Raw genomic sequence first — 20,666 nt, 5'->3', positions numbered from 1 at the left:
TACCCCGGGACCTTCACGGGTTTTTCATAGGATGACATAAAATCAGCCAGACAAACAGAGACAATCATCCCCACAAGAGCATTTTACACTGGCACATTTTACAGAGGGGATGCAGATATTGTGGCCACTGAAGCAAGAATCAGTGTCTGGGCGACGAAAAGTACACAGTTTGCCAAAACTCCCCGGAATGCGATTCTTCACGCTGCTCCAACATTGATTCATCCTAAAATCTGCTGAAATGACTCACCGGATTTTAGTCAAGATTTATGAAATATGATGCAGTGAATGAGTGTTCGTTGGGCAAACGTTGGTCTGTTGCCTCATGACCCACATTCCACATACTGAACGCTTTAAATTGATTCGCCGGCTGTGTTGATTAGATGTCGAACGACAAAGAGTGACTTTGAATCTGACAAAATAGTTATAAACCTTTCTGAGTCGGGTCCACTTCTACTATGTGAACGGTTGCCCACTGCAACCTTAATGCCTTTCTAATGCATCACACTATTATTCCCGCAGTTCTGTTTGTGACAGAATTTCACTAACCATTCTGGAAAAGTAAACTTCCCTAAACTGGTATAAGTCAGAGAGACCACCCCAGACGTCTATTTGTCTGCACTTGACGCTCCACTCATCAACCATGTAGTTATACGGATGGTGTGTACATAATGGAATCTGGACCAGATAATCCAGTGACTGACATCAAGAACATGCATCAACCTGTCCTGACTTTCCATTCCATAAGCTGCTTACCGCATGGCCTGACTAAGACCTGTTCAGACCACAGAAATAGAAAATGACGGAAATGCCAACTTGAAAGTTCGCTGCTTACTCTAAGGCGCGCATCCGCGCCCAGGAGTTCCTGTTGTTTATTTGGGTTTGTCATATGCAAAGTTTGAAACAGTCACTGCCTTCATGGCCTGTGACAAGTAAACAAACAGCAAATACACTGGACAAAATATGTTAGTGATATAGCTATTTTCATGATTAATATTGTATCAGTGTGTCAATGAATAAATGCATATTATTCATAATTTCAAAATTACAAATATCAAAATTACAACTATTTTTGTCCAGTATAGCTGGAATTAGGCTCAATGCCATTTTGTAACATTCCACTCTCTCCGACTCGTTAAAGTAACCATAGTCTTAAATCATGCTAGATTTAACCTAATAGAATAAATGTGTGTTCATGTATTTGTTCCTTAATCCTCTCAATGCTAGATTTAACCTAATAGAATAAATGTGTGTTCTTGTATTTGTTCCTTAATCCTCTCAATGCTAGATTTAACCTAATAGAATAGATGTGTGTTCTTGTATTTGTTCCTTAATCCTCTCAATGCTAGATTTAACCTAATAGAATAGATGTGTGTTCTCGTATTTGTTCCTTAATCCTCACAATGCTAGATTTAACCTAATAGAATAGATGTGTGTTCTCGTATTTGTTCCTTAATCCTCTCAGTGCTAGATTTAACCTAATAGAATAGATGTGTGTTCATGTATCTGTTCCTCAATCCTCTCAAAGCTAGATTTAACCTAATAGAATAGATGTGTGTTCTTGTATTTGTTCCTTAATCCTCTCAATGCTAGATTTAACCTAATAGAATAGATGTGTGTTCTTGTATTTGTTCCTTAATCCTCTCAATGCTAGATTTAACCTAATAGAATAGATGTGTGTTCTTGTATTTGTTCCTTAATCCTCTCAATGCTAGATTTTACCTAATAGAATAGATGTGTGTTCTTGTATTTGTTCCTTAATCCTCTCAATGCTAGATTTAACCTAATAGAATAGATGTGTGTTCTCGTATTTGTTCCTTAATCCTCTCAATGCTAGATTTAACCTAATAGAATAGATGTGTGTTCTCGTATTTGTTCCTTAATCCTCTCAATGCTAGATTTAACCTAATAGAATAGATGTGTGTTCATGTATCTGTTCCTTAATCCTCTCAATGCTAGATTTAACCTAACAGAATAGATGTGTGTTCATGTATTTGCTCCTTAATCCTCTAAATGCTAGATTTAACCTAATAGAATAGATGTGTGTTCTTGTATTTGTTCCTTAATCCTCTCAGTGCTAGATTTAACCTAATAGAATAGATGTGTGTTCTCGTATTTGTTCCTTAATCCTCTCAATGCTAGATTTAACCTAATAGAATAGATGTGTGTTCATGTATTTGTTCCTTAATCCTCTCAATGCTAGATTTAACCTAATAGAATAGATGTGTGTTCATGTATCTGTTCCTTAATCCTCTCAATGCTAGATTTAACCTAATAGAATAGATGTGTGTCCATGTATCTGTTCCTTAATCCTCTCAGTGCTAGATTTAACCTAATAGAATAGATGTGTGTTCATGTATCTGTTCCTTAATCCTCTCAGTGCTAGATTTAACCTAATAGAATAGATGTGTGTTCTTGTATTTGTTCCTTAATCCTCTCAATGCTAGATTTAATCTAATAGAATAGATGTGTGTTCATGTATTTGTTCCTTAATCCTCTCAATGCTACTGTCGAACCCATTCGACAGGAGTGCAGGATAATGACATCTCCAAATAAAACTTGCAATAATTATTCAAAGAGTCGGATTTATGTGTCATATGAATTATGTATGGAATGTACTAATTCTCAGCTTTATAAATATATAATCTTCAATACGTTTATATACCTTAAAACGAAATGCCTGCGAATTAAAAATGTGATCGCCAAATTTCTCGGCACGCAGTCGAAAATAACGGCCATTGTTGACTTCAAGCACACCACGTCGAGTGGTACCGTGTCTAATATTTTCTTCATAATGAAATATTTTTTGATAGTTAAATCAATATTTTTTGTTCTTTGACAAAGAGAAAGCTCATAGGTTTCCCATCTTCTGAAAGTTAGGAACTTCCCTCTTAAATAATTATAAACAAAACCAATCTCAATGTTACATCATCGATTGGACGAACAGGATCGATCATGGCAACGGCGGTAAACAAACAACTCCACGTGTATCGTGATGCCGAAGAAAACGTGCCATCCTTTTGACACATCCAACTATTTTATCTGAAATTAATTCCATGGTGTGAATAGGTAAATGTCATAGTCTCTGCGCAGAAATTACCATACTTAGCGAGTTTATTTTGATTTTGTTTGATAAAACTTCCAACATTCACAATGTTGACAGCCGTAAAAGGGCGTGGCCAACCTTGCGGTTTTTCTAAGTGACAAGACACGAAGAATGTTTGAAAATACGCGTTCACAAGCAGAAAATGAACTCATACACATTGAAAGAAAACGACTCAATACCTATATAATGCAGATCAGGAAACAAAATAACAATATTTGTAATTGTACCTACCCTACATGAAACCGGAAGCGCGTACACGGCATTGCACTCGTGGAAGTAAAATAAAAACGAGTTGGAAAAGGATACATTTTCTAAACTGATACAAATTCACGTAAGATCCATGATACTATACACCAGAATTACCTTTCCGTCATCGTCAATTTTTTACTGTTAGTTGTGTTCAGTAGCAGTTGTCATTTGTTGCTTGTGTTGTAGTATTTTTACTCAAGTTAGCTGTCGATGTGTTGATCTATACCTTATCAAATCCGAAGTCGATCATTTTCACGGTCTATTTTTTTCAAAGAATGTTCTGACACGGGTAGACTTATAAATTGTCAGTGTGTCGCAACAATAACATCATATTGTTCTGTGTATATCGTCACAAGAGGTACAATTTTGATGATTGAAGATGTCATGAATGAAATCATTTTTCTATGGTGCCTGATTCGGGCCATCGCTTTATCGCCCTGTGAAATCTGGGCGACATAGCGACAAAGCGATGGAACGACACGACACGATATAACGATATGGCGATATAGCCGAAAGCGAAATAACGATATCACAACACGAAATAACGATAACAAGACACGATATAGCGATAACTATGGTGGCTGATTCGGGCCATCGCTTTATCGCCCGGCAAAATCAAGGCGACATCGCGACAAAGCGATAGCACGACACGACATTGCGATACGGCGACACGATATAGCGATATTGCGATACAGCCAGAAAACTAAATAGCGAAAACACGACACGATATAGCGATAACACGACACGCAATGGCGATACGGCGACACGAAATGGCGATACGGCGACACGAAATGGCGATAACAAGACACGAAATGGCGATATCACGACACGAAATGGCGATAAAACTGGGCGACATTGCGATATTGCGATAACGCGAAAAGGCGACATTGCGATATAGAGACACGATATGGCGATACAGCGACATTGCGATAACGCGAAAAGGCGACATTGCGATATAGAGACACGATATGGCGATACAGCGACATTGCGATAAAGCGATACAGCGACATTGCGATATAGCGACACAGCGATGTAGCGATACAGCGACAATGCGATATGACGATATTGCTCCCTTTCCATTTGTGAAATGTGGAAAAGTGGATAAGTTTATTCACTTTTAGAATCTAATATGTGAAGTATGGGATTAAACATCTGGCTAATAAAAAATAATTTACATGATTAATGTTCATGGGTTTCAGTCAATCTCTGCAGATATTTTTAGATTAAGAAAGTCTGGGTCTTGTAGTTGTTATTGCATGATGCCTCTGGAAGACGATTTGGAAACAAACAGTTAAACTCATGTGTGGTCATGGTAATGTGCACAAAAGGATTAATGAAGCTGATTTCCCTTTTTCCGAAAGTCTACGTCTTGCCGTGTCAAGTTAATGTTTAGTAGTAATGTCATGATTTTTATCAGTTCATAATGCACAAAGTGCAATTTTGAAATATACTAGTATACCTCAATGTGCTAGGCTCGTTCAGAGCACATCATCCTGCCGCCGACTGGTATATACTGGAAGAAGAACGTGCTTTACGTGCGCATTCTAGTAACATCTCATGTTTATTTATTTATTTATTTATTTATTTATTTATTTATTTATTTATTTATTTATTTATTTATTTATTTATTTATTTATTTAAAATTAGAACCTTATCTTTTACTTGTTAAAGTTAACACTTTCTCGATTTGGTTGTAGCTTAGAAGTTCGTTTTAAAGTACGACAATGATACATTTGTGGACGTGGCCGATAATACCGCTTAACCGTTATATTGCCATACGAGCTTCACAGTACTATATTTCGCAAACCGGTTCACCCGATACGATCTGCCATTTTTGTGATGTAGCCAAACTACTAATAATATTCGTATTTCCTCTATATCATTATATATTAATACACTCCGTATTGGGTCCTCTTATGTTCCTTGTTTAGATAAATGAATCACTTATTGGTATCAAGCAACATACTTTTATTTGCTGATGATACCTCCCTTTACATAATCATACGTAACCCCACCGATGCACCAAGAATGTTGAACAGTGATCTTGCTAATCTGTCTCAATGAAGAAATGAATTTCAGGTGTCGTTTAGTCCCCCCAAACCAGTGACAACGTTATTCACTGAAAGGCAATACCTAGAGCGAAAACAGATTTAATGATGGATGACTATCATAAACATTTAGGGCTACGATTTCAAAGCAATGGTATATAGAATATGCAAATCGAATATCAAGTAAAGAAACTAGTCCTATAATATATTGCTTTTGGAATCTTAAATGTGAACTAATAAACTAAACAGAAAGACTGTATATATCATTCCTCCTTCCTGTCTTTGAATACTGTGACTTCATTTGGGACAACTGATCCCAAGAAGAAGGATCAGTACTAGAAAGATTACACCTTGATGCTCATCGTACCTTAAGTGAGGCCATCATGGGTATCAGTCATTTAACAAATGATGAAGAAACATGTATGTCATCTCTCTTTCAAAGGAGAAAGAATCACAAATGGTTTATTTTTTATAAGATGGTACATGTTTAACGCCAGAGTACTTAACAAGATAAGCTCCACAAGAAGTGGGCAAAAATACTCACTATTGCCTTCATAATGCCAACGATACTCAAGACAGCCAGAACAAAAACAACTAGACGAGTTTAACACTATAACACCCTCTTCTTCCATTAGTCATACAAGGCTACAATAATCTGGACGACTATGTAAATCGGCAGAGTTATTGTATAAATTTGAATTATATCTTACTTATTACACTCTCATTTTCAGAGCTATAAATACTTTAATTATTGCCACGCGCTTTTTCCAAATTATCATGTCCGAACTGAGACTGGGTGTAGTGTTTTAAACTTATACCATTTCGAAAGACATAAAAAGAAAACAGTTCATACCAATGTGGCTTTTTAACAGAAGATACCCCGTATCTTGTTCGATCTGTTTGCCATTCCTTTTTGTGGGTTCTCTGTTGTCTTTCTGATGTCTTTTCTTTTTCTTTTTTTTGAATAAATACTGTTTAAACCGAAAGTTTTAGTTTCGAAAATGTTTATTGGTCATGTGATTGTACTAGCATGAATTTTAAACCATGTGAATTAAAGAAAATAGATTGGTAGGGCACTTGTTGTGGGGATAAACAAACCGAAATGGTTGACCCTGCTGCAGACGCTTTTTCTCGAGTTCCAAACATTAGAGCAAAGCATTCAGAAACATGTTCATTTGATCTCTCCTACAATCACACCTGATTCCTAACTGGCTAGTGGCATTGTTTCAAAAGAAATGAAACAGTAATTTCATGACCTTAAACCATGTGTTCCACTTTCATAATGTATTGCAATACATATCGCAGTACGCCAACGTATATCACAAAACATCGCAATACGAACATTTTGGTAACACCCAACCCTGCTAATGACTATTTAGAAAAAAATCGGTAAATATCTCAAACATTTCTACATTTAGTGTAATATTTTTTGTCCTTATGTATGGAACAATGTGTCGACGTTGTAATAGTATTAACCACCCCACCATTCAAATACAACATTGACATGGTCAGAAAGCAAACAAACAAACATACATGTTTTTATCTGTTTGTTTCCAAATCGTTTACCAGAGGGATCATGCTATAACAACTACAAGACCTACACTTTCTTAATCTATAAATATCTGTAGAGATAGATTGAAACCCATGTGCATTAATCATATACATTGTATTTTATTAACTAGATGTTTCACCCCAAAAACATTTACATCCCCGTACATGTACCTTTCCTGTAAAATTCTATTGCTCTAGCCTCAACAAACCTAAAATAAAGTCAATTCCACCCAATTTTGTATCAAATTGTTTAATCTAATCATGTGTAATATTGTATCTCGGACTGTTTAATTGGACTGTCTCCTCAAACGCTGAAGGTCATCAGTAGGTCCACAATACTGTATTCGGCGTCAAATATATTTTGCTTTAAATTCTTTAAATTCTGAGAGTGACTTACTATACTTACTGAAATTAATTCAGTGTACAATGTAATATTTTCTTCGACAACTTTTCTTTTTGATCATATTTTCATTTCGTAAAGAAGAAAAAAGGCACGGTATGATGCCAAATCCGTTCTGGTGAAATCCTATAGCCTAAAAAGTTCGCATGACCATAGCCTGCACAACTATCACAGTTTGAAATATGTCATCACTCATCGTGCTTTTGGATGAGCTGTAGCTCAGCCACCATATTTTTCCTTTTGCAGAAACGAACGAAACCAGAGCTTGTGTGAGAATGTAACGTGCAGTAAATGTATTTCATAAAAATTAATGACAGCTTAGAAAACAACTGTCATCGTCTTTGTGTATCAGTATTTTATTTAGACATTAAAACAGCTAAACACCACATCTTTTGTTCACGAATTTGGAGCAAAAATTGAAATTATTCTGTTACTCCAAACAGCAGAGCTTTCGGAGTTAATTCTACCTAGTATAATGCAGGTAATGTTTCAGATCAAATTGTTTGACGTGTGTGCAGATTGGTATTAAAAAATCATGTCATGTCGTTCAGTCCGTGGCTCCATAATGCTTTTAGATACTGCACTAGTGCAACCTGAACTGCAAAATGTACCTATTTATGGGTATGTACATATTGATGGTTATACGTTGTACCTACTTGCACACTGTCAATGTTCATATTTTACTGTTAAAACAGACTTCATCTGGGAAACAGACTGATGATCCAAACTCTTGGAGCAATGATAACACTGACACTGATTGAAATACAGATTCATTTTTTCCTTGTGATGAAATTTCATGAAATATTGTGAAATTATCATACCAGACATAGAATAATTTTGTTGTAGTGATGTTTTGAATATGGAATATGAAAACTACAAGTGACAGATAATTAATTGTTGAGCAGGAGGTGCAACCTGTGTTAGTCTGTGGCATCAAGGTAATCATGTAAGGTGGTACCAGGGACAAGTAGATTTCTGTTTCCTAATACTGAGCTCTGCAGTGAGTGGTTTTTGTTGTCCAGTTTGGAGCTATTTCATTAAAATTTCAATTTGGATTTTTTTTCAGTGCCTTATGTATATGAGAAAGACATATATATCAAATGCTTCCAGATCTTAAACGAAAGAGTGCTCAGTCCTTGGCATTTTGTCATTCAAAGAAGATTGTTCTTGATATTTCTTGTTTTATGATGGTTTAGGCTATTGAACACCAAATAATTGGAGTATATCATCATCAGACACTTCGGCAAACAGAAACAATCCTTGCAAGTTCAATAGACTGATTTCATATTGTGACATTGCTCCTAAACCGAGGAAAAGACAATAAAGTAGAATAATATCTATTTACAGAATATGAGGCCTGTTTACTTTCACCAGAGACAATATAACTTATTACATGTATATGGTTTCTTTGTTCATCAAATGATAACATTTTTTGATAACTATACTGTTACTGCAACAACAAAAATGGCATTAGTCATGTGTGATTCAAACTAATTCATCGAACAGAGAGGTACTGTTGAAAACAAAAAATAGCTCATCACCCATTTGTATTTGATGTACATTTTGGCACGATATTATTAAGAAAGAAAATACACAAAATGTGAAACATGTATCCATATATTTTATGGCATACATGTAGTTGTATTAAGAATTGTGTAAAATTGTCAGTTTTCCACATCACTGAAAGACATTAATTAAACTTTGGTTATTCACACGTTGCTAATGCATTGACAGATCCTGGGTGTCTTTGCCCATGACTATTTGGGAGAGAAACATAATTGTCATATTATTAATATCAATTAACATATGAAAATATATGAAACAAATTAAAGTTGTAACCAGTTATGAAACATAAAGCATTGACAAATACATCATAATTATTCAGCAAGAACGTTAATTTATTGCATAAAATTATGAATGTAATTCAACTTGTTCTGAAGTGAGACATATAATTTTTGCATTCATCTAATATGAACGCAATATTTATCAAATCATCCCCGATTTCATGTGAAACTATAACATGAAAATATATTTTAGTTTATAAAACATGTATACTGCAGTTGCTACTACATCGTCATAAAAAGAAAAGCATGAATGTTATCCGCGCACCTGTTGTTGAGAATGATGTTTGTAAACGTTTTTGTGTCGGACCATGTTAAAAAACGAATAAGCTGGGATCAACATGCATCACAATTATATCTTTGCTGTCTTTATATTCAGTGGACAATAAAGTAATGTGCCTAATATGAACACAAATTCAAATAAAAGATACTGAAAAACTTGCATCTGCAGTGTTGATCGACTACTGTTTCCGGGTCACGGGAGCATACAAGGTCAAACTGGTTCGGCCATGTGCGAATGACATAGTTACAAATGCACCAAGAAATTGCTATGAGCTCTTAATAATCATTTCAAACAGTTATTTGTGCTAAATTTGGGTTTGCCAGACGAAATATCGTTAACTTTTCTGTTAATATTCGAAAACGAGTGAATTTCATCAGGCAATCCCTCTCTGTGACATCACATCCGATGACCTTTGCACTTACTCGAACACAAGTTGCATTTCACGATCTTAATTTTCGTCAGTCTCTCGTCATACCAAACGGGAAGTGATAAATGTAACACTTGTTGACTGAGAGAATCTGCCTCTTTCGCCATGTTGTATACTTTCGTCAGACCAATATAGCTATATTTTATGTACGAGTTGAATGAAGCGCGCCATGTTTGTTTTTCGTACGTGTAACACGATCTAACACCTGCTTTTTGCGGGTTTGTGTAAAAATTAATAAATCATAACACTTGAAATTAGCACTCATGAATGTTTATAAATCATGTAATTTTATTCTGCTATTTTCATGACATGACACGTTTAACTAAACGTAATAGTGCCATTTCAGTAAGACCTGTGATGACATCGAAAATATGATTTGTTTACAACGAACATTTTCTATTATTTTTTCAGAATTAATTTATAATTAGCCGTCGCGCGGATATTTGTCGATACAACTGTACGAAATTAAAGTCAGATACTTATGAAATATCAGTAATAAGAATATTGAAATCGGTTTGCGCTAATTGGACAAATTATTCGGTTCCTAATATAAAACACATCCGGCTGTCAATCGAATAATTCAGGTAAATTCAGGAAAATTTACATTATTTATGTTTGTCTTGTAATCAACCTCTGTACGTTTGAAATAATCTGGATATTTTTTGATAATGTTCAATGATATGTTTATATCTAGTATTAATGAGCGGAATAATGCGTCCATCAGACTGTTCTGGTTGTATGTTTGACATATCAGATTGTTGTGTTTGTATGTTTGACATATCACACTGTTCAGGTTGTATGTTTGTTATATCACACTGTTCAGGTTGTATGTTTGTTATATCAGACTGTTCAGGTTGTATGTTTGATATATCAGACTGTTCTGGCTGTATGTTTGATATATCAGACTGTTCAGGTTGTATGTTTGATATATCAGACTGTTCTGGTTGTATGTTTATATATCAGCTGTATTCTTCGTATGTTGTAGTAAGTCAAACAAAGAGGTCACAATATATGATGAATCAGTTAAATAATTTCCGTTATCAATGTCTCTCTTGAGTCATCTCTTAATAACGTTTTTATCTGATTAATCACAAACAAGTGATTAGTGACCTTGTGAAATAAACTCACAATAGATTGTTTTATATAGACCTGAGTTTGGCAGCAATGAATGATCTACAAATCTACAGCCTGTAGTCATAGGAAAGAACTATTCGTCACTCGATGCAATTTCCATTAGACATACCACATGTACATACTAATTTAATGTACCATTCTCACGTGTTTCAGGAATTAACTCAGCTACAACCACATAATTTCAGTTTATTTTTATTTTAGTTTGTTTATCTATCTGTGTACTTTCGTTGCTTTTTAATTCTTGAATGAATATGAATATGTTAAATGTTTTCAGATCATTGTAAATCAAACATCACTGCTTCAGACAGGTATGCGAAGGATATGTCATTAGTTGGATAAGTAGCAGAACATTTAATTGAAATTTTTTACTTCATCCTAAAGCAATTTCAAATCAGCCTTTCACTCCATTTTAACGGTGATCCAACGAAACCACAAATCGTAAAAATAATTCATGCAACACGAAAAAATCAAAGTCTGGAAATGGCGTCCCGTGTTACCTGTCCATTCAAAAACAAGTTATATCTCCTCTTTGTTATCAACTCCTCTTTATTTAATTACTTTTATGACATTTACGTTTCCTTGACACTAGATATTCGCGTTGTTTGTATATTCACTTATGTCGAGCATATCTATGGAAATAGATGAACGGGACTCAACCATTGTCGCACTGTGTAAGGGTAGAATCGGAAGTGAAGAACCCAAACTCTCAAAAAAGTATCGCGCACGGAACCAATTTGTCTTGGTGTTAGGCAAATCTCGCGAGAGTTGGCATTCCCTTTTTTCTGTATTTCCTAGTTTAGACACATTCGTGACCAACTGAAGTTATTCCGGTAAAAGTCGAACGCTGACTCGTGCTGCTCTGGAAGAATTACATGTAGGCGCATGAACACCAGAACTACTCTAAACAAGAAGGACAACTCCAGTTTGAATCCAGTGCTCATTCCTTAGTACAATCGAAGCACTCGTGTATTGTACTGGTGTTTCTGCTCGTTTTGTAGCAGTTCACCTTATGATCCCAAAAGTATGTTTCTAAATAGGGTTTAGAATCACAAATAGTATTCGGTTGACTATACAAATATTTTTTTTTCAGTTACGGTAAATCCTAAACCAAAATTACTTCAAACTATTTCTCAAACTGAGCATTCGTGTAGTGTTGCCCGTTGTGGAATTTTAGAATGAATACGCTGAAAAATATGAATACCCCCCGAAAATCAGACTAAAATAGCCCAGCAGTATACGCGTGGTGCTAAAGATTAAAGCTGATTACTGATAGATAGATAGATAGATAGATAGATAGATAGATAGATAGATAGATAGATAGATAGATAGATAGTATTGTTTCATAACATTTAGCGATTTGTAATTATATTTTCTGAAAAACGTTGGGAAGCGCACGTACAATCTCCAAGACAGGCCCGAAAGATCGTCAGAAATGCATTTAATTGGGTCCGCTGAGAGTCATTGTGTAAACAGACGCACGTGCAAGGTGTTGAAATGTTTAATATATGCGTGCTAAAAGTTACACATGAGGCAGTACAGTTATTTCAAAATGACGATATATATTTTCATGATTTTTAAACAGTAACGTAATGCCATAAACGATTTAGTAATCGGGATTATGTTCATCACGGCACCGCAATCATTACGCTCGTTCTGATCCGTTCGTCTCTTCACACATAACTAGCATAGAGAGGAGGACGAATCTTCTTACGGAAAAGGACGAGTGGTGACGAATAGTTCAGAAAAGTTCTGATTTCGGAATAAGAATTTTCATGCGAGCAGAATAAACATATGTACACGTGGACGATAATATATGACTGACAGAACGAATGTATCTTTCAGGGAGGAATGTACATATATCAGCTGTTGGACTCCTACCTGGCTGCGGTCTCATTACTCCTCATTGGCTTCCTTGAATGTGTCGTCATTGCCTGGCTCTACGGTAGGTATGTTAGGAACGGAGAAGTACCTTTTGGGCTGTAGCTTCAATTAATGACAGCAGGAGAGAAAGCGTGTCGAGGATCAGGGAGGACATTAGTGTTAGAGTATTCTGTGACTGCACAGTTCATTGTTTCAAGCAGCTTCATGATGCTTTGCCTATGCTATGCTTCTGGCTATCATGGTTTCCTAAACGCAGTGTCTCCCACGATCAGCTCGCTACCTCGAGTGCCAGTTCCAGCTAATAAATTGTCTGTATACACGAACGGTGCTTGCTGTCATTCAACAAGTTAATCATAATTTCATTTTAACTTAAAACCACTGGTCTACCATGCTATACCATGCTGCATCTAATCATGGGTGCCTCACAAAGTCAACTGTTATGCCATCCTGCTGTAGTTTATCATAGATACCCCACTCAGTTAAATGGTCTACCATGTTATACCATGCTGTAGTTTATCATGGATGCCTCACTCAGCCAACTGGTCTAGCATCCTTTACCATGCTGTAGTTTATCAAGGAAGACTCACTTAGGCAAACGGCCTGCCATGCCATACCATGCTGTAGTTTATCATGGACGACTCACTCAGTCAACTGGTCTGCCTTGCCATACCATGCTGTCATGGACGCCTCACTCAGTCAACTGGTCTGCCCTGCCATACCATGCTGTAGTTTATCATGGACGCCTCACTCAGTCAACTGCTCTGCCCTGCCATACCATGCTGTAGTTTATCAGGGAAGCCTCACTCCGTCAACTGGTCTGCCCTGCTATACCATGCTGTAGTTTATCATGGATGCCTCACTCAGTCAACTGGTCTGCCTTGCCATACCATGCTGTAGTTTATCATGGACGCATCACTCAGTCAACTGGTCTGCCCTGCCATACCATGCTGTAGTTTATCATGGATGCCTCACTCAGTCAACTGGTCTGCCCTGCCATACCATGCTGTAGTTTATCATGGACGCCTCACTCAGTCAACTGGTCTGCCCTGCCATACCATGCTGTAGTTTATCATGGATGCCTCACTAAGTCAACTGGTCTGCCTTGCCATACCATGCTGTAGTTTATCATGGATGCCTCACTCAGTCAACTGGTCTGCCTTGCCATACCATGTTGTAGTTTATCATGGATGCTTCACTAAGTCAACTGGTCTGCCTTGCCATACCATGCTGTAGTTTATCATGGATGCCTCACTCAGTCAAATGGTCTGCCTTGCCATACCATGCTGTAGTTTATCATGGATGCTTCACTAAGTCAACTGGTCTGCCCTGCCATACCATGCTGTAGTTTATCATGGATGCCTCACTAAGTCAAATGGTCTGCCTTGCCATACCATGCTGTAGTTTATCATGGATGCTTCACTAAGTCAACTGGTCTGCCCTGCCATACCCTGCTGTAGGTTATCATGGATGCTTCACTAAGTCAACTGGTCTGCCTTGCCATACCATGCTGTAGTTTATCATGGATGCCTCACTCAGTCAACTGGTCTGCCCTGCCATACCATGCTGTAGTTTATCATTGACGCCTCACTCAGTCAACTGGTCTAGCATCCTTTACCATGCTGTAGTTTATCAAGGAAGACTCACTTAGGCAAACGGCCTGCCATGCCATGCCATGCTGTAGTTTATCATGGACGCCTCACTCAGTCAACTGGTCTGCCTTGTCATACCATGCTGTAGTTTATCATGGATGCCTCACTCAGTCAACTGGTCTGCCCTGCCATACCATGCTGTAGTTTATCATGGACGCCTCACTCAGTCAACTGATCTGCCCTGCCATACCATGCTGTAGTTTATCATGGACGCCTCACTCAGTCAACTAGTCTGCCCTGCCATACCATGCTGTAGTTTATCATGGAAGCCTCACTCCGTCAACTGGTCTGCCCTGCTATACCATGCTGTAGTTTATCATGGATGCCTCACTCAGTCAACTGGTCTGCCTTGCCATACCATGCTGTAGTTTATCATGGACGCCTCACTCAGTCAACTGGTCTGCCCTGCCATACCATGCTGTAGTTTATCATGGATGCCTCACTAAGTCAACTGGTCTGCCCTGCCATACCAAGCTGTAGTTTATCATGGACGCCTCACTCAGTCAACTGGTCTGCCCTGCCATACCATGCTGTAGTTTATCATGGATGTCTCACTAAGTCAACTGGTCTGCCTTGCCATACCATGCTGTAGTTTATCATGGATGCTTCACTCAGTCAACTGGTCTGCCCTGCCATACCATGTTGTAGTTTATCATGGATGCTTCACTAAGTCAACTGGTCTGCCTTGCCATAGCATGCTGTAGTTTATCATGGATGCCTCACTCAGTCAACTGGTCTGCCTTGCCATACCATGCTGTAGTTTATCATGGATGCTTCACTAAGTCAACTGGTCTGCCCTGCCATACCATGCTGTAGTTTATCATGGATGCCTCACTAAGTCAAATGGTCTGCCTTGCCATACCATGCTGTAGTTTATCATGGATGCTTCACTAAGTCAACTGGTCTGCCCTGCCATACCCTGCTGTAGGTTATCATGGATGCTTCACTAAGTCAACTGGTCTGCCTTGCCATACCATGCTATAGTTTATCATGGATGCCTCACTCAGTCAACTGGTCTGCCCTGCCATACCATGCTGTAGTTTATCATTGACGCCTCACTCAGTCAACTGGTCTAGCATCCTTTACCATGCTGTAGTTTATCAAGGAAGACTCACTTAGGCAAACGGCCTGCCATGCCATACCATGCTGTAGTTTATCATGGACGCCTCACTCAGTCAACTGGTCTGCCTTGTCATACCATGCTGTAGTTTATCATGGATGCCTCACTCAGTCAACTGGTCTGCCCTGCCATACCATGCTATCATGGACGCCTCACTCAGTCAACTGGTCTGCCCTGCCATACCATGCTGTAGTTTATCATGGATGCCTCACTAAGTCAACTGGTCTGCTCTGCTATACCATGCTGTAGTTTATCATGGATGCCTCACTCAGTCAACTGGTCTGCCTTGCCATACCATGCTGTAGTTTATCATGGATGCTTCACTAACTCAACTGGTCTGCCCTGCCATACCGTGCTGTAGTTTATCATTGACGCCTCACTCAGTCAACTGGTCTGCCCTGCTATACCATGCTGTAGTTTATCATGGATGCCTCACTAAGTCAACTGGTCTGCCCTGCCATACCATGCTGTAGTTTATCATGACTGCCTCACTCCGTCAACTGGTCTGCCCTGCCATACCATGCTGTAGTTTTTCATGGATGCCTCACTCAGTCAACTGGTCTGCCCTGCCATACCATGCTGTAGTTTATCATGGATGCCTCACTCAGTCAACTGGTCTGCCCTGCCATACCATGCTGTAGTTTATCATGGATGCCTCACTCAGTCAACTGATCTGCCCTGCCATACCATGCTGTAGTTTATCATGGATGCTTCACTAAGTCAACTGGTCTGCCTTGCCATACCATGCTGTAGTTTATCATGGATGCCTCACTCAGTCAACTGGTCTGCCTTGCCATACCATGCTGTAGTTTATCATGGATGCTTCACTAAGTCAACTGGTCTGCCCTGCCATACCATGCTGTAGTTTATCATGGATGCCTCACTAAGTCAAATGGTCTGCCTTGCCATACCATGCTGTAGTTTATCATGGATGCTTCACTAAGTCAACTGGTCTGCCCTGCCATACCCTGCTGTAGGTTATCATGGATGCTTCACTAAGTCAACTGGTCTGCCTTGCCATACCATGCTGTAGTTTATCATGGATGCCTCACTCAGTCAACTGGTCTGCCCTGCCATACCATGCTGTAGTTTATCATGGATGCCTCACTAAGTCAACTGGTCTGCCTTGCCATACCATGCTGTAGTTTATCATGGATGCCTCACTCAGTCAACTGGTCTGCCTTGCCATACCATGCTGTAGTTTATCATGGATGCCTCACTAAGTCAACTGGTCTGCCCTGCCAAACCATGCTGTAGTTTATCATGGATGCCTCACTAAGTCAAATGGTCTGCCTTGCCATACCATGCTGTAGTTTATCATGGATGCTTCACTAAGTCAACTGGTCTGCCCTGCCATACCCTGCTGTAGTTTATCATGGATGCTTCACTAAGTCAACTGGTCTGCCTTGCCATACCATGCTGTAGTTTATCATGGATGCCTCACTCAGTCAACTGGTCTGCCCTGCCATACCATGCTGTAGTTTATCATGGATGCCTCACTAAGTCAAATGGTCTGCCTTGCCATACCATGCTGTAGTTTATCATGGATGCTTCACTAAGTCAACTGGTCTGCCCTGCCATACCCTGCTGTAGGTTATCATGGATGCTTCACTAAGTCAACTGGTCTGCCTTGCCATACCATGCTGTAGTTTATCATGGATGCCTCACTCAGTCAACTGGTCTGCCTTGCCATACCAAGCTGTAGTTTATCATGGATGCTTCACTAAGTCACCTGGTCTGCCCTGCCATACCATGCTGTAGTTTATCATGGATGCCTCACTAAGTCAAATGGTCTGCCTTGCCATACCATGCTGTAGTTTATCATGGATGCTTCACTAAGTCAACTGGTCTGCCCTGCCATACCCTGCTGTAGGTTATCATGGATGCTTCACTAAGTCAACTGGTCTGCCTTGCCATACCATGCTGTAGTTTATCATGGATGCCTCACTCAGTCAACTGGTCTGCCCTGCCATACCATGCTGTAGTTTATCATGGATGCCTCACTAAGTCAAATGGTCTGCCTTGCCATACCATGCTGTAGTTTATCATGGATGCTTCACTAAGTCAACTGGTCTGCCCTGCCATACCCTGCTGTAGGTTATCATGGATGCTTCACTAAATCAACTGGTCTGCCTTGCCATACCATGCTGTAGTTTATCATACATGCCTCACTCAGTCAACTGGTCTGCCCTGCCATACCATGCTGTAGTTTATCATTGACGCCTCACTCAGTCAACTGGTCTAGCATCCTTTACCATGCTGTAGTTTATCAAGGAAGACTCACTTAGGCAAACGGCCTGCCATGCCATACCATGCTGTAGTTTATCATGGACGCCTCACTCAGTCAACTGGTCTGCCTTGTCATACCATGCTGTAGTTTATCATGGAAGACTCACTCAGTCAACTGGTCTGCCCTGCCATACCATGCTATCATGGACGCCTCACTCAGTCAACTGGTCTGCCCTGCCATACCATGCTGTAGTTTATCATGGATGCCTCACTAAGTCAACTGGTCTGCTCTGCTATACCATGCTGTAGTTTATCATGGATGCCTCACTCCGTCAACTGGTCTGCCTTGCCATACCCTGCTGTAGTTTATCATGGATGCTTCACTAACTCAACTGGTCTGCCCTGCCATACCGTGCTGTAGTTTATCATTGACGCCTCACTCAGTCAACTGGTCTGCCCTGCTATACCATGCTGTAGTTTATCATGGATGCCTCACTAAGTCAACTGGTCTGCCCTGCCATACCATGCTGTAGTTTATCATGACTGCCTCACTCCGTCAACTGGTCTGCCCTGCCATACCATGCTGTAGTTTTTCATGGATGCCTCACTCAGTCAACTGGTCTGCCCTGCCATACCATGCTGTAGTTTATCATGGATGCCTCACTCAGTCAACTGGTCTGCCCTGCCATACCATCCTGTAGTTTATCATGGATGCCTCACTCAGTCAACTGATCTGCCCTGCCATACCATGCTGTAGTTTATCATGGATGCTTCACTAAGTCAACTGGTCTGCCTTGCCATACCATGCTGTAGTTTATCATGGATGCTTCACTAAGTCAACTGGTCTGCCCTGCCATACCATGCTGTAGTTTATCATGGATGCCTCACTAAGTCAAATGGTCTGCCTTGCCATACCATGCTGTAGTTTATCATGGATGCTTCACTAAGTCAACTGGTCTGCCCTGCCATACCCTGCTGTAGGTTATCATGGATGCTTCACTAAGTCAACTGGTCTGCCTTGCCATACCATGCTGTAGTTTATCATGGATGCCTCACTCAGTCAACTGGTCTGCCCTGCCATACCATGCTGTAGTTTATCATGGACGCCTCACTCAGTCAACTGGTCTAGCATCCTTTACCATGCTGTAGTTTATCAAGGAAGACTCACTTAGGCAAACGGCCTGCCATGCCATACCATGCTGTAGTTTATCATGGACGCCTCACTCAGTCAACTGGTCTGCCTTGTCATACCATGCTGTAGTTTATCATGGATGCCTCACTCAGTCAACTGGTCTGCCCTGCCATACCATGCTGTAGTTTATCATGGACGCCTCACTCAGTCAACTGATCTGCCCTGCCATACCATGCTGTAGTTTATCATGGACGCCTCACTCAGTCAACTAGTCTGCCCTGCCATACCATGCTGTAGTTTATCATGGAAGCCTCACTCCGTCAACTGGTCTGCCCTGCTATACCATGCTGTAGTTTATCATGGATGCCTCACTCAGTCAACTGGTCTGCCTTGCCATACCATGCTGTAGTTTATCATGGACGCCTCACTCAGTCAACTGGTCTGCCCTGCCATACCATGCTGTAGTTTATCATGGATGCCTCACTAAGTCAACTGGTCTGCCCTGCCATACCAAGCTGTAGTTTATCATGGACGCCTCACTCAGTCAACTGGTCTGCCCTGCCATACCATGCTGTAGTTTATCATGGATGCCTCACTAAGTCAACTGGTCTGCCTTGCCATACCATGCTGTAGTTTATCATGGATGCTTCACTCAGTCAACTGGTCTGCCCTGCCATACCATGTTGTAGTTTATCATGGATGCTTCACTAAGTCAACTGGTCTGCCTTGCCATACCATGCTGTAGTTTATCATGGATGCCTCACTCAGTCAACTGGTCTGCCTTGCCATACCATGCTGTAGTTTATTATGGACGCCTCACTCAGTCAACTGGTCTAGCATCCTTTACCATGCTGTAGTTTATCAAGGAAGACTCACTTAGGCAAACGGCCTGCCATGCCATACCATGCTGTAGTTTATCATGGACGCCTCACTCAGTCAACTGGTCTGCCTTGTCATACCATGCTGTAGTTTATCATGGATGCCTCACTCAGTCAACTGGTCTGCCCTGCCATACCATGCTATCATGGACGCCTCACTCAGTCAACTGGTCTGCCCTGCCATACCATGCTGTAGTTTATCATGGATGCCTCACTCAGTCAACTGGTCTGCCTTGCCATACCATGCTGTAGTTTATCATGGACGCCTCACTCAGTCAACTGGTCTGCCCTGCCATACCATGCTGTAGTTTATCATGGATGCCTCACTCAGTCAACTGGTCTGCCCTGCCATACCAAGCTGTAGTTTATCATGGACGCCTCACTCAGTCAACTGGTCTGCCCTGCCATACCATGCTGTAGTTTATCATGGATGCCTCACTAAGTCAACTGGTCTGCCTTGCCATACCATGCTGTAGTTTATTATGGATGCTTCACTCAGTCAACTGGTCTGCCCTGCCATACCATGCTGTAGTTTATCATGGATGCTTCACTAAGTCAACTGGTCTGCCTTGCCATACCATGCTGTAGTTTATCATGGATGCCTCACTCAGTCAACTGGTCTGCCTTGCCATACCATGCTGTAGTTTATCATGGATGCTTCACTATGTCAACTGGTCTGCCCTGCCATAGCATGCTGTAGTTTATCATGGATGCCTCACTAAGTCAAATGGTCTGCCTTGC

The 20,666-nt window shown here is 40.0% G+C and overlaps 1 protein-coding gene across 1 annotated transcript in view; it reads left to right on the top strand.

Moving 5' to 3' along the window:
- The window catches only part of LOC137257928 (sodium- and chloride-dependent betaine transporter-like), a 33,713-nt gene that overhangs the window by 7,653 nt on the left and 5,394 nt on the right, over nt 1-20,666 (top strand). Inside the window, exon 10 of the mRNA XM_067795437.1 lies at nt 12,879-12,978. Within this exon, the coding sequence (XP_067651538.1) occupies nt 12,879-12,978 (100 nt within the window). The remainder of the gene's footprint in view (nt 1-12,878; nt 12,979-20,666) is intronic.

This window comes from Haliotis asinina, chromosome 12, assembly GCF_037392515.1.
Source record: "Haliotis asinina isolate JCU_RB_2024 chromosome 12, JCU_Hal_asi_v2, whole genome shotgun sequence".
Classification (NCBI taxonomy): Eukaryota; Metazoa; Mollusca; class Gastropoda; order Lepetellida; family Haliotidae; genus Haliotis; species Haliotis asinina.
Note: the sequence above shows the minus strand (reverse complement) of the source record. Positions and strands in the feature narration are given on the sequence as shown.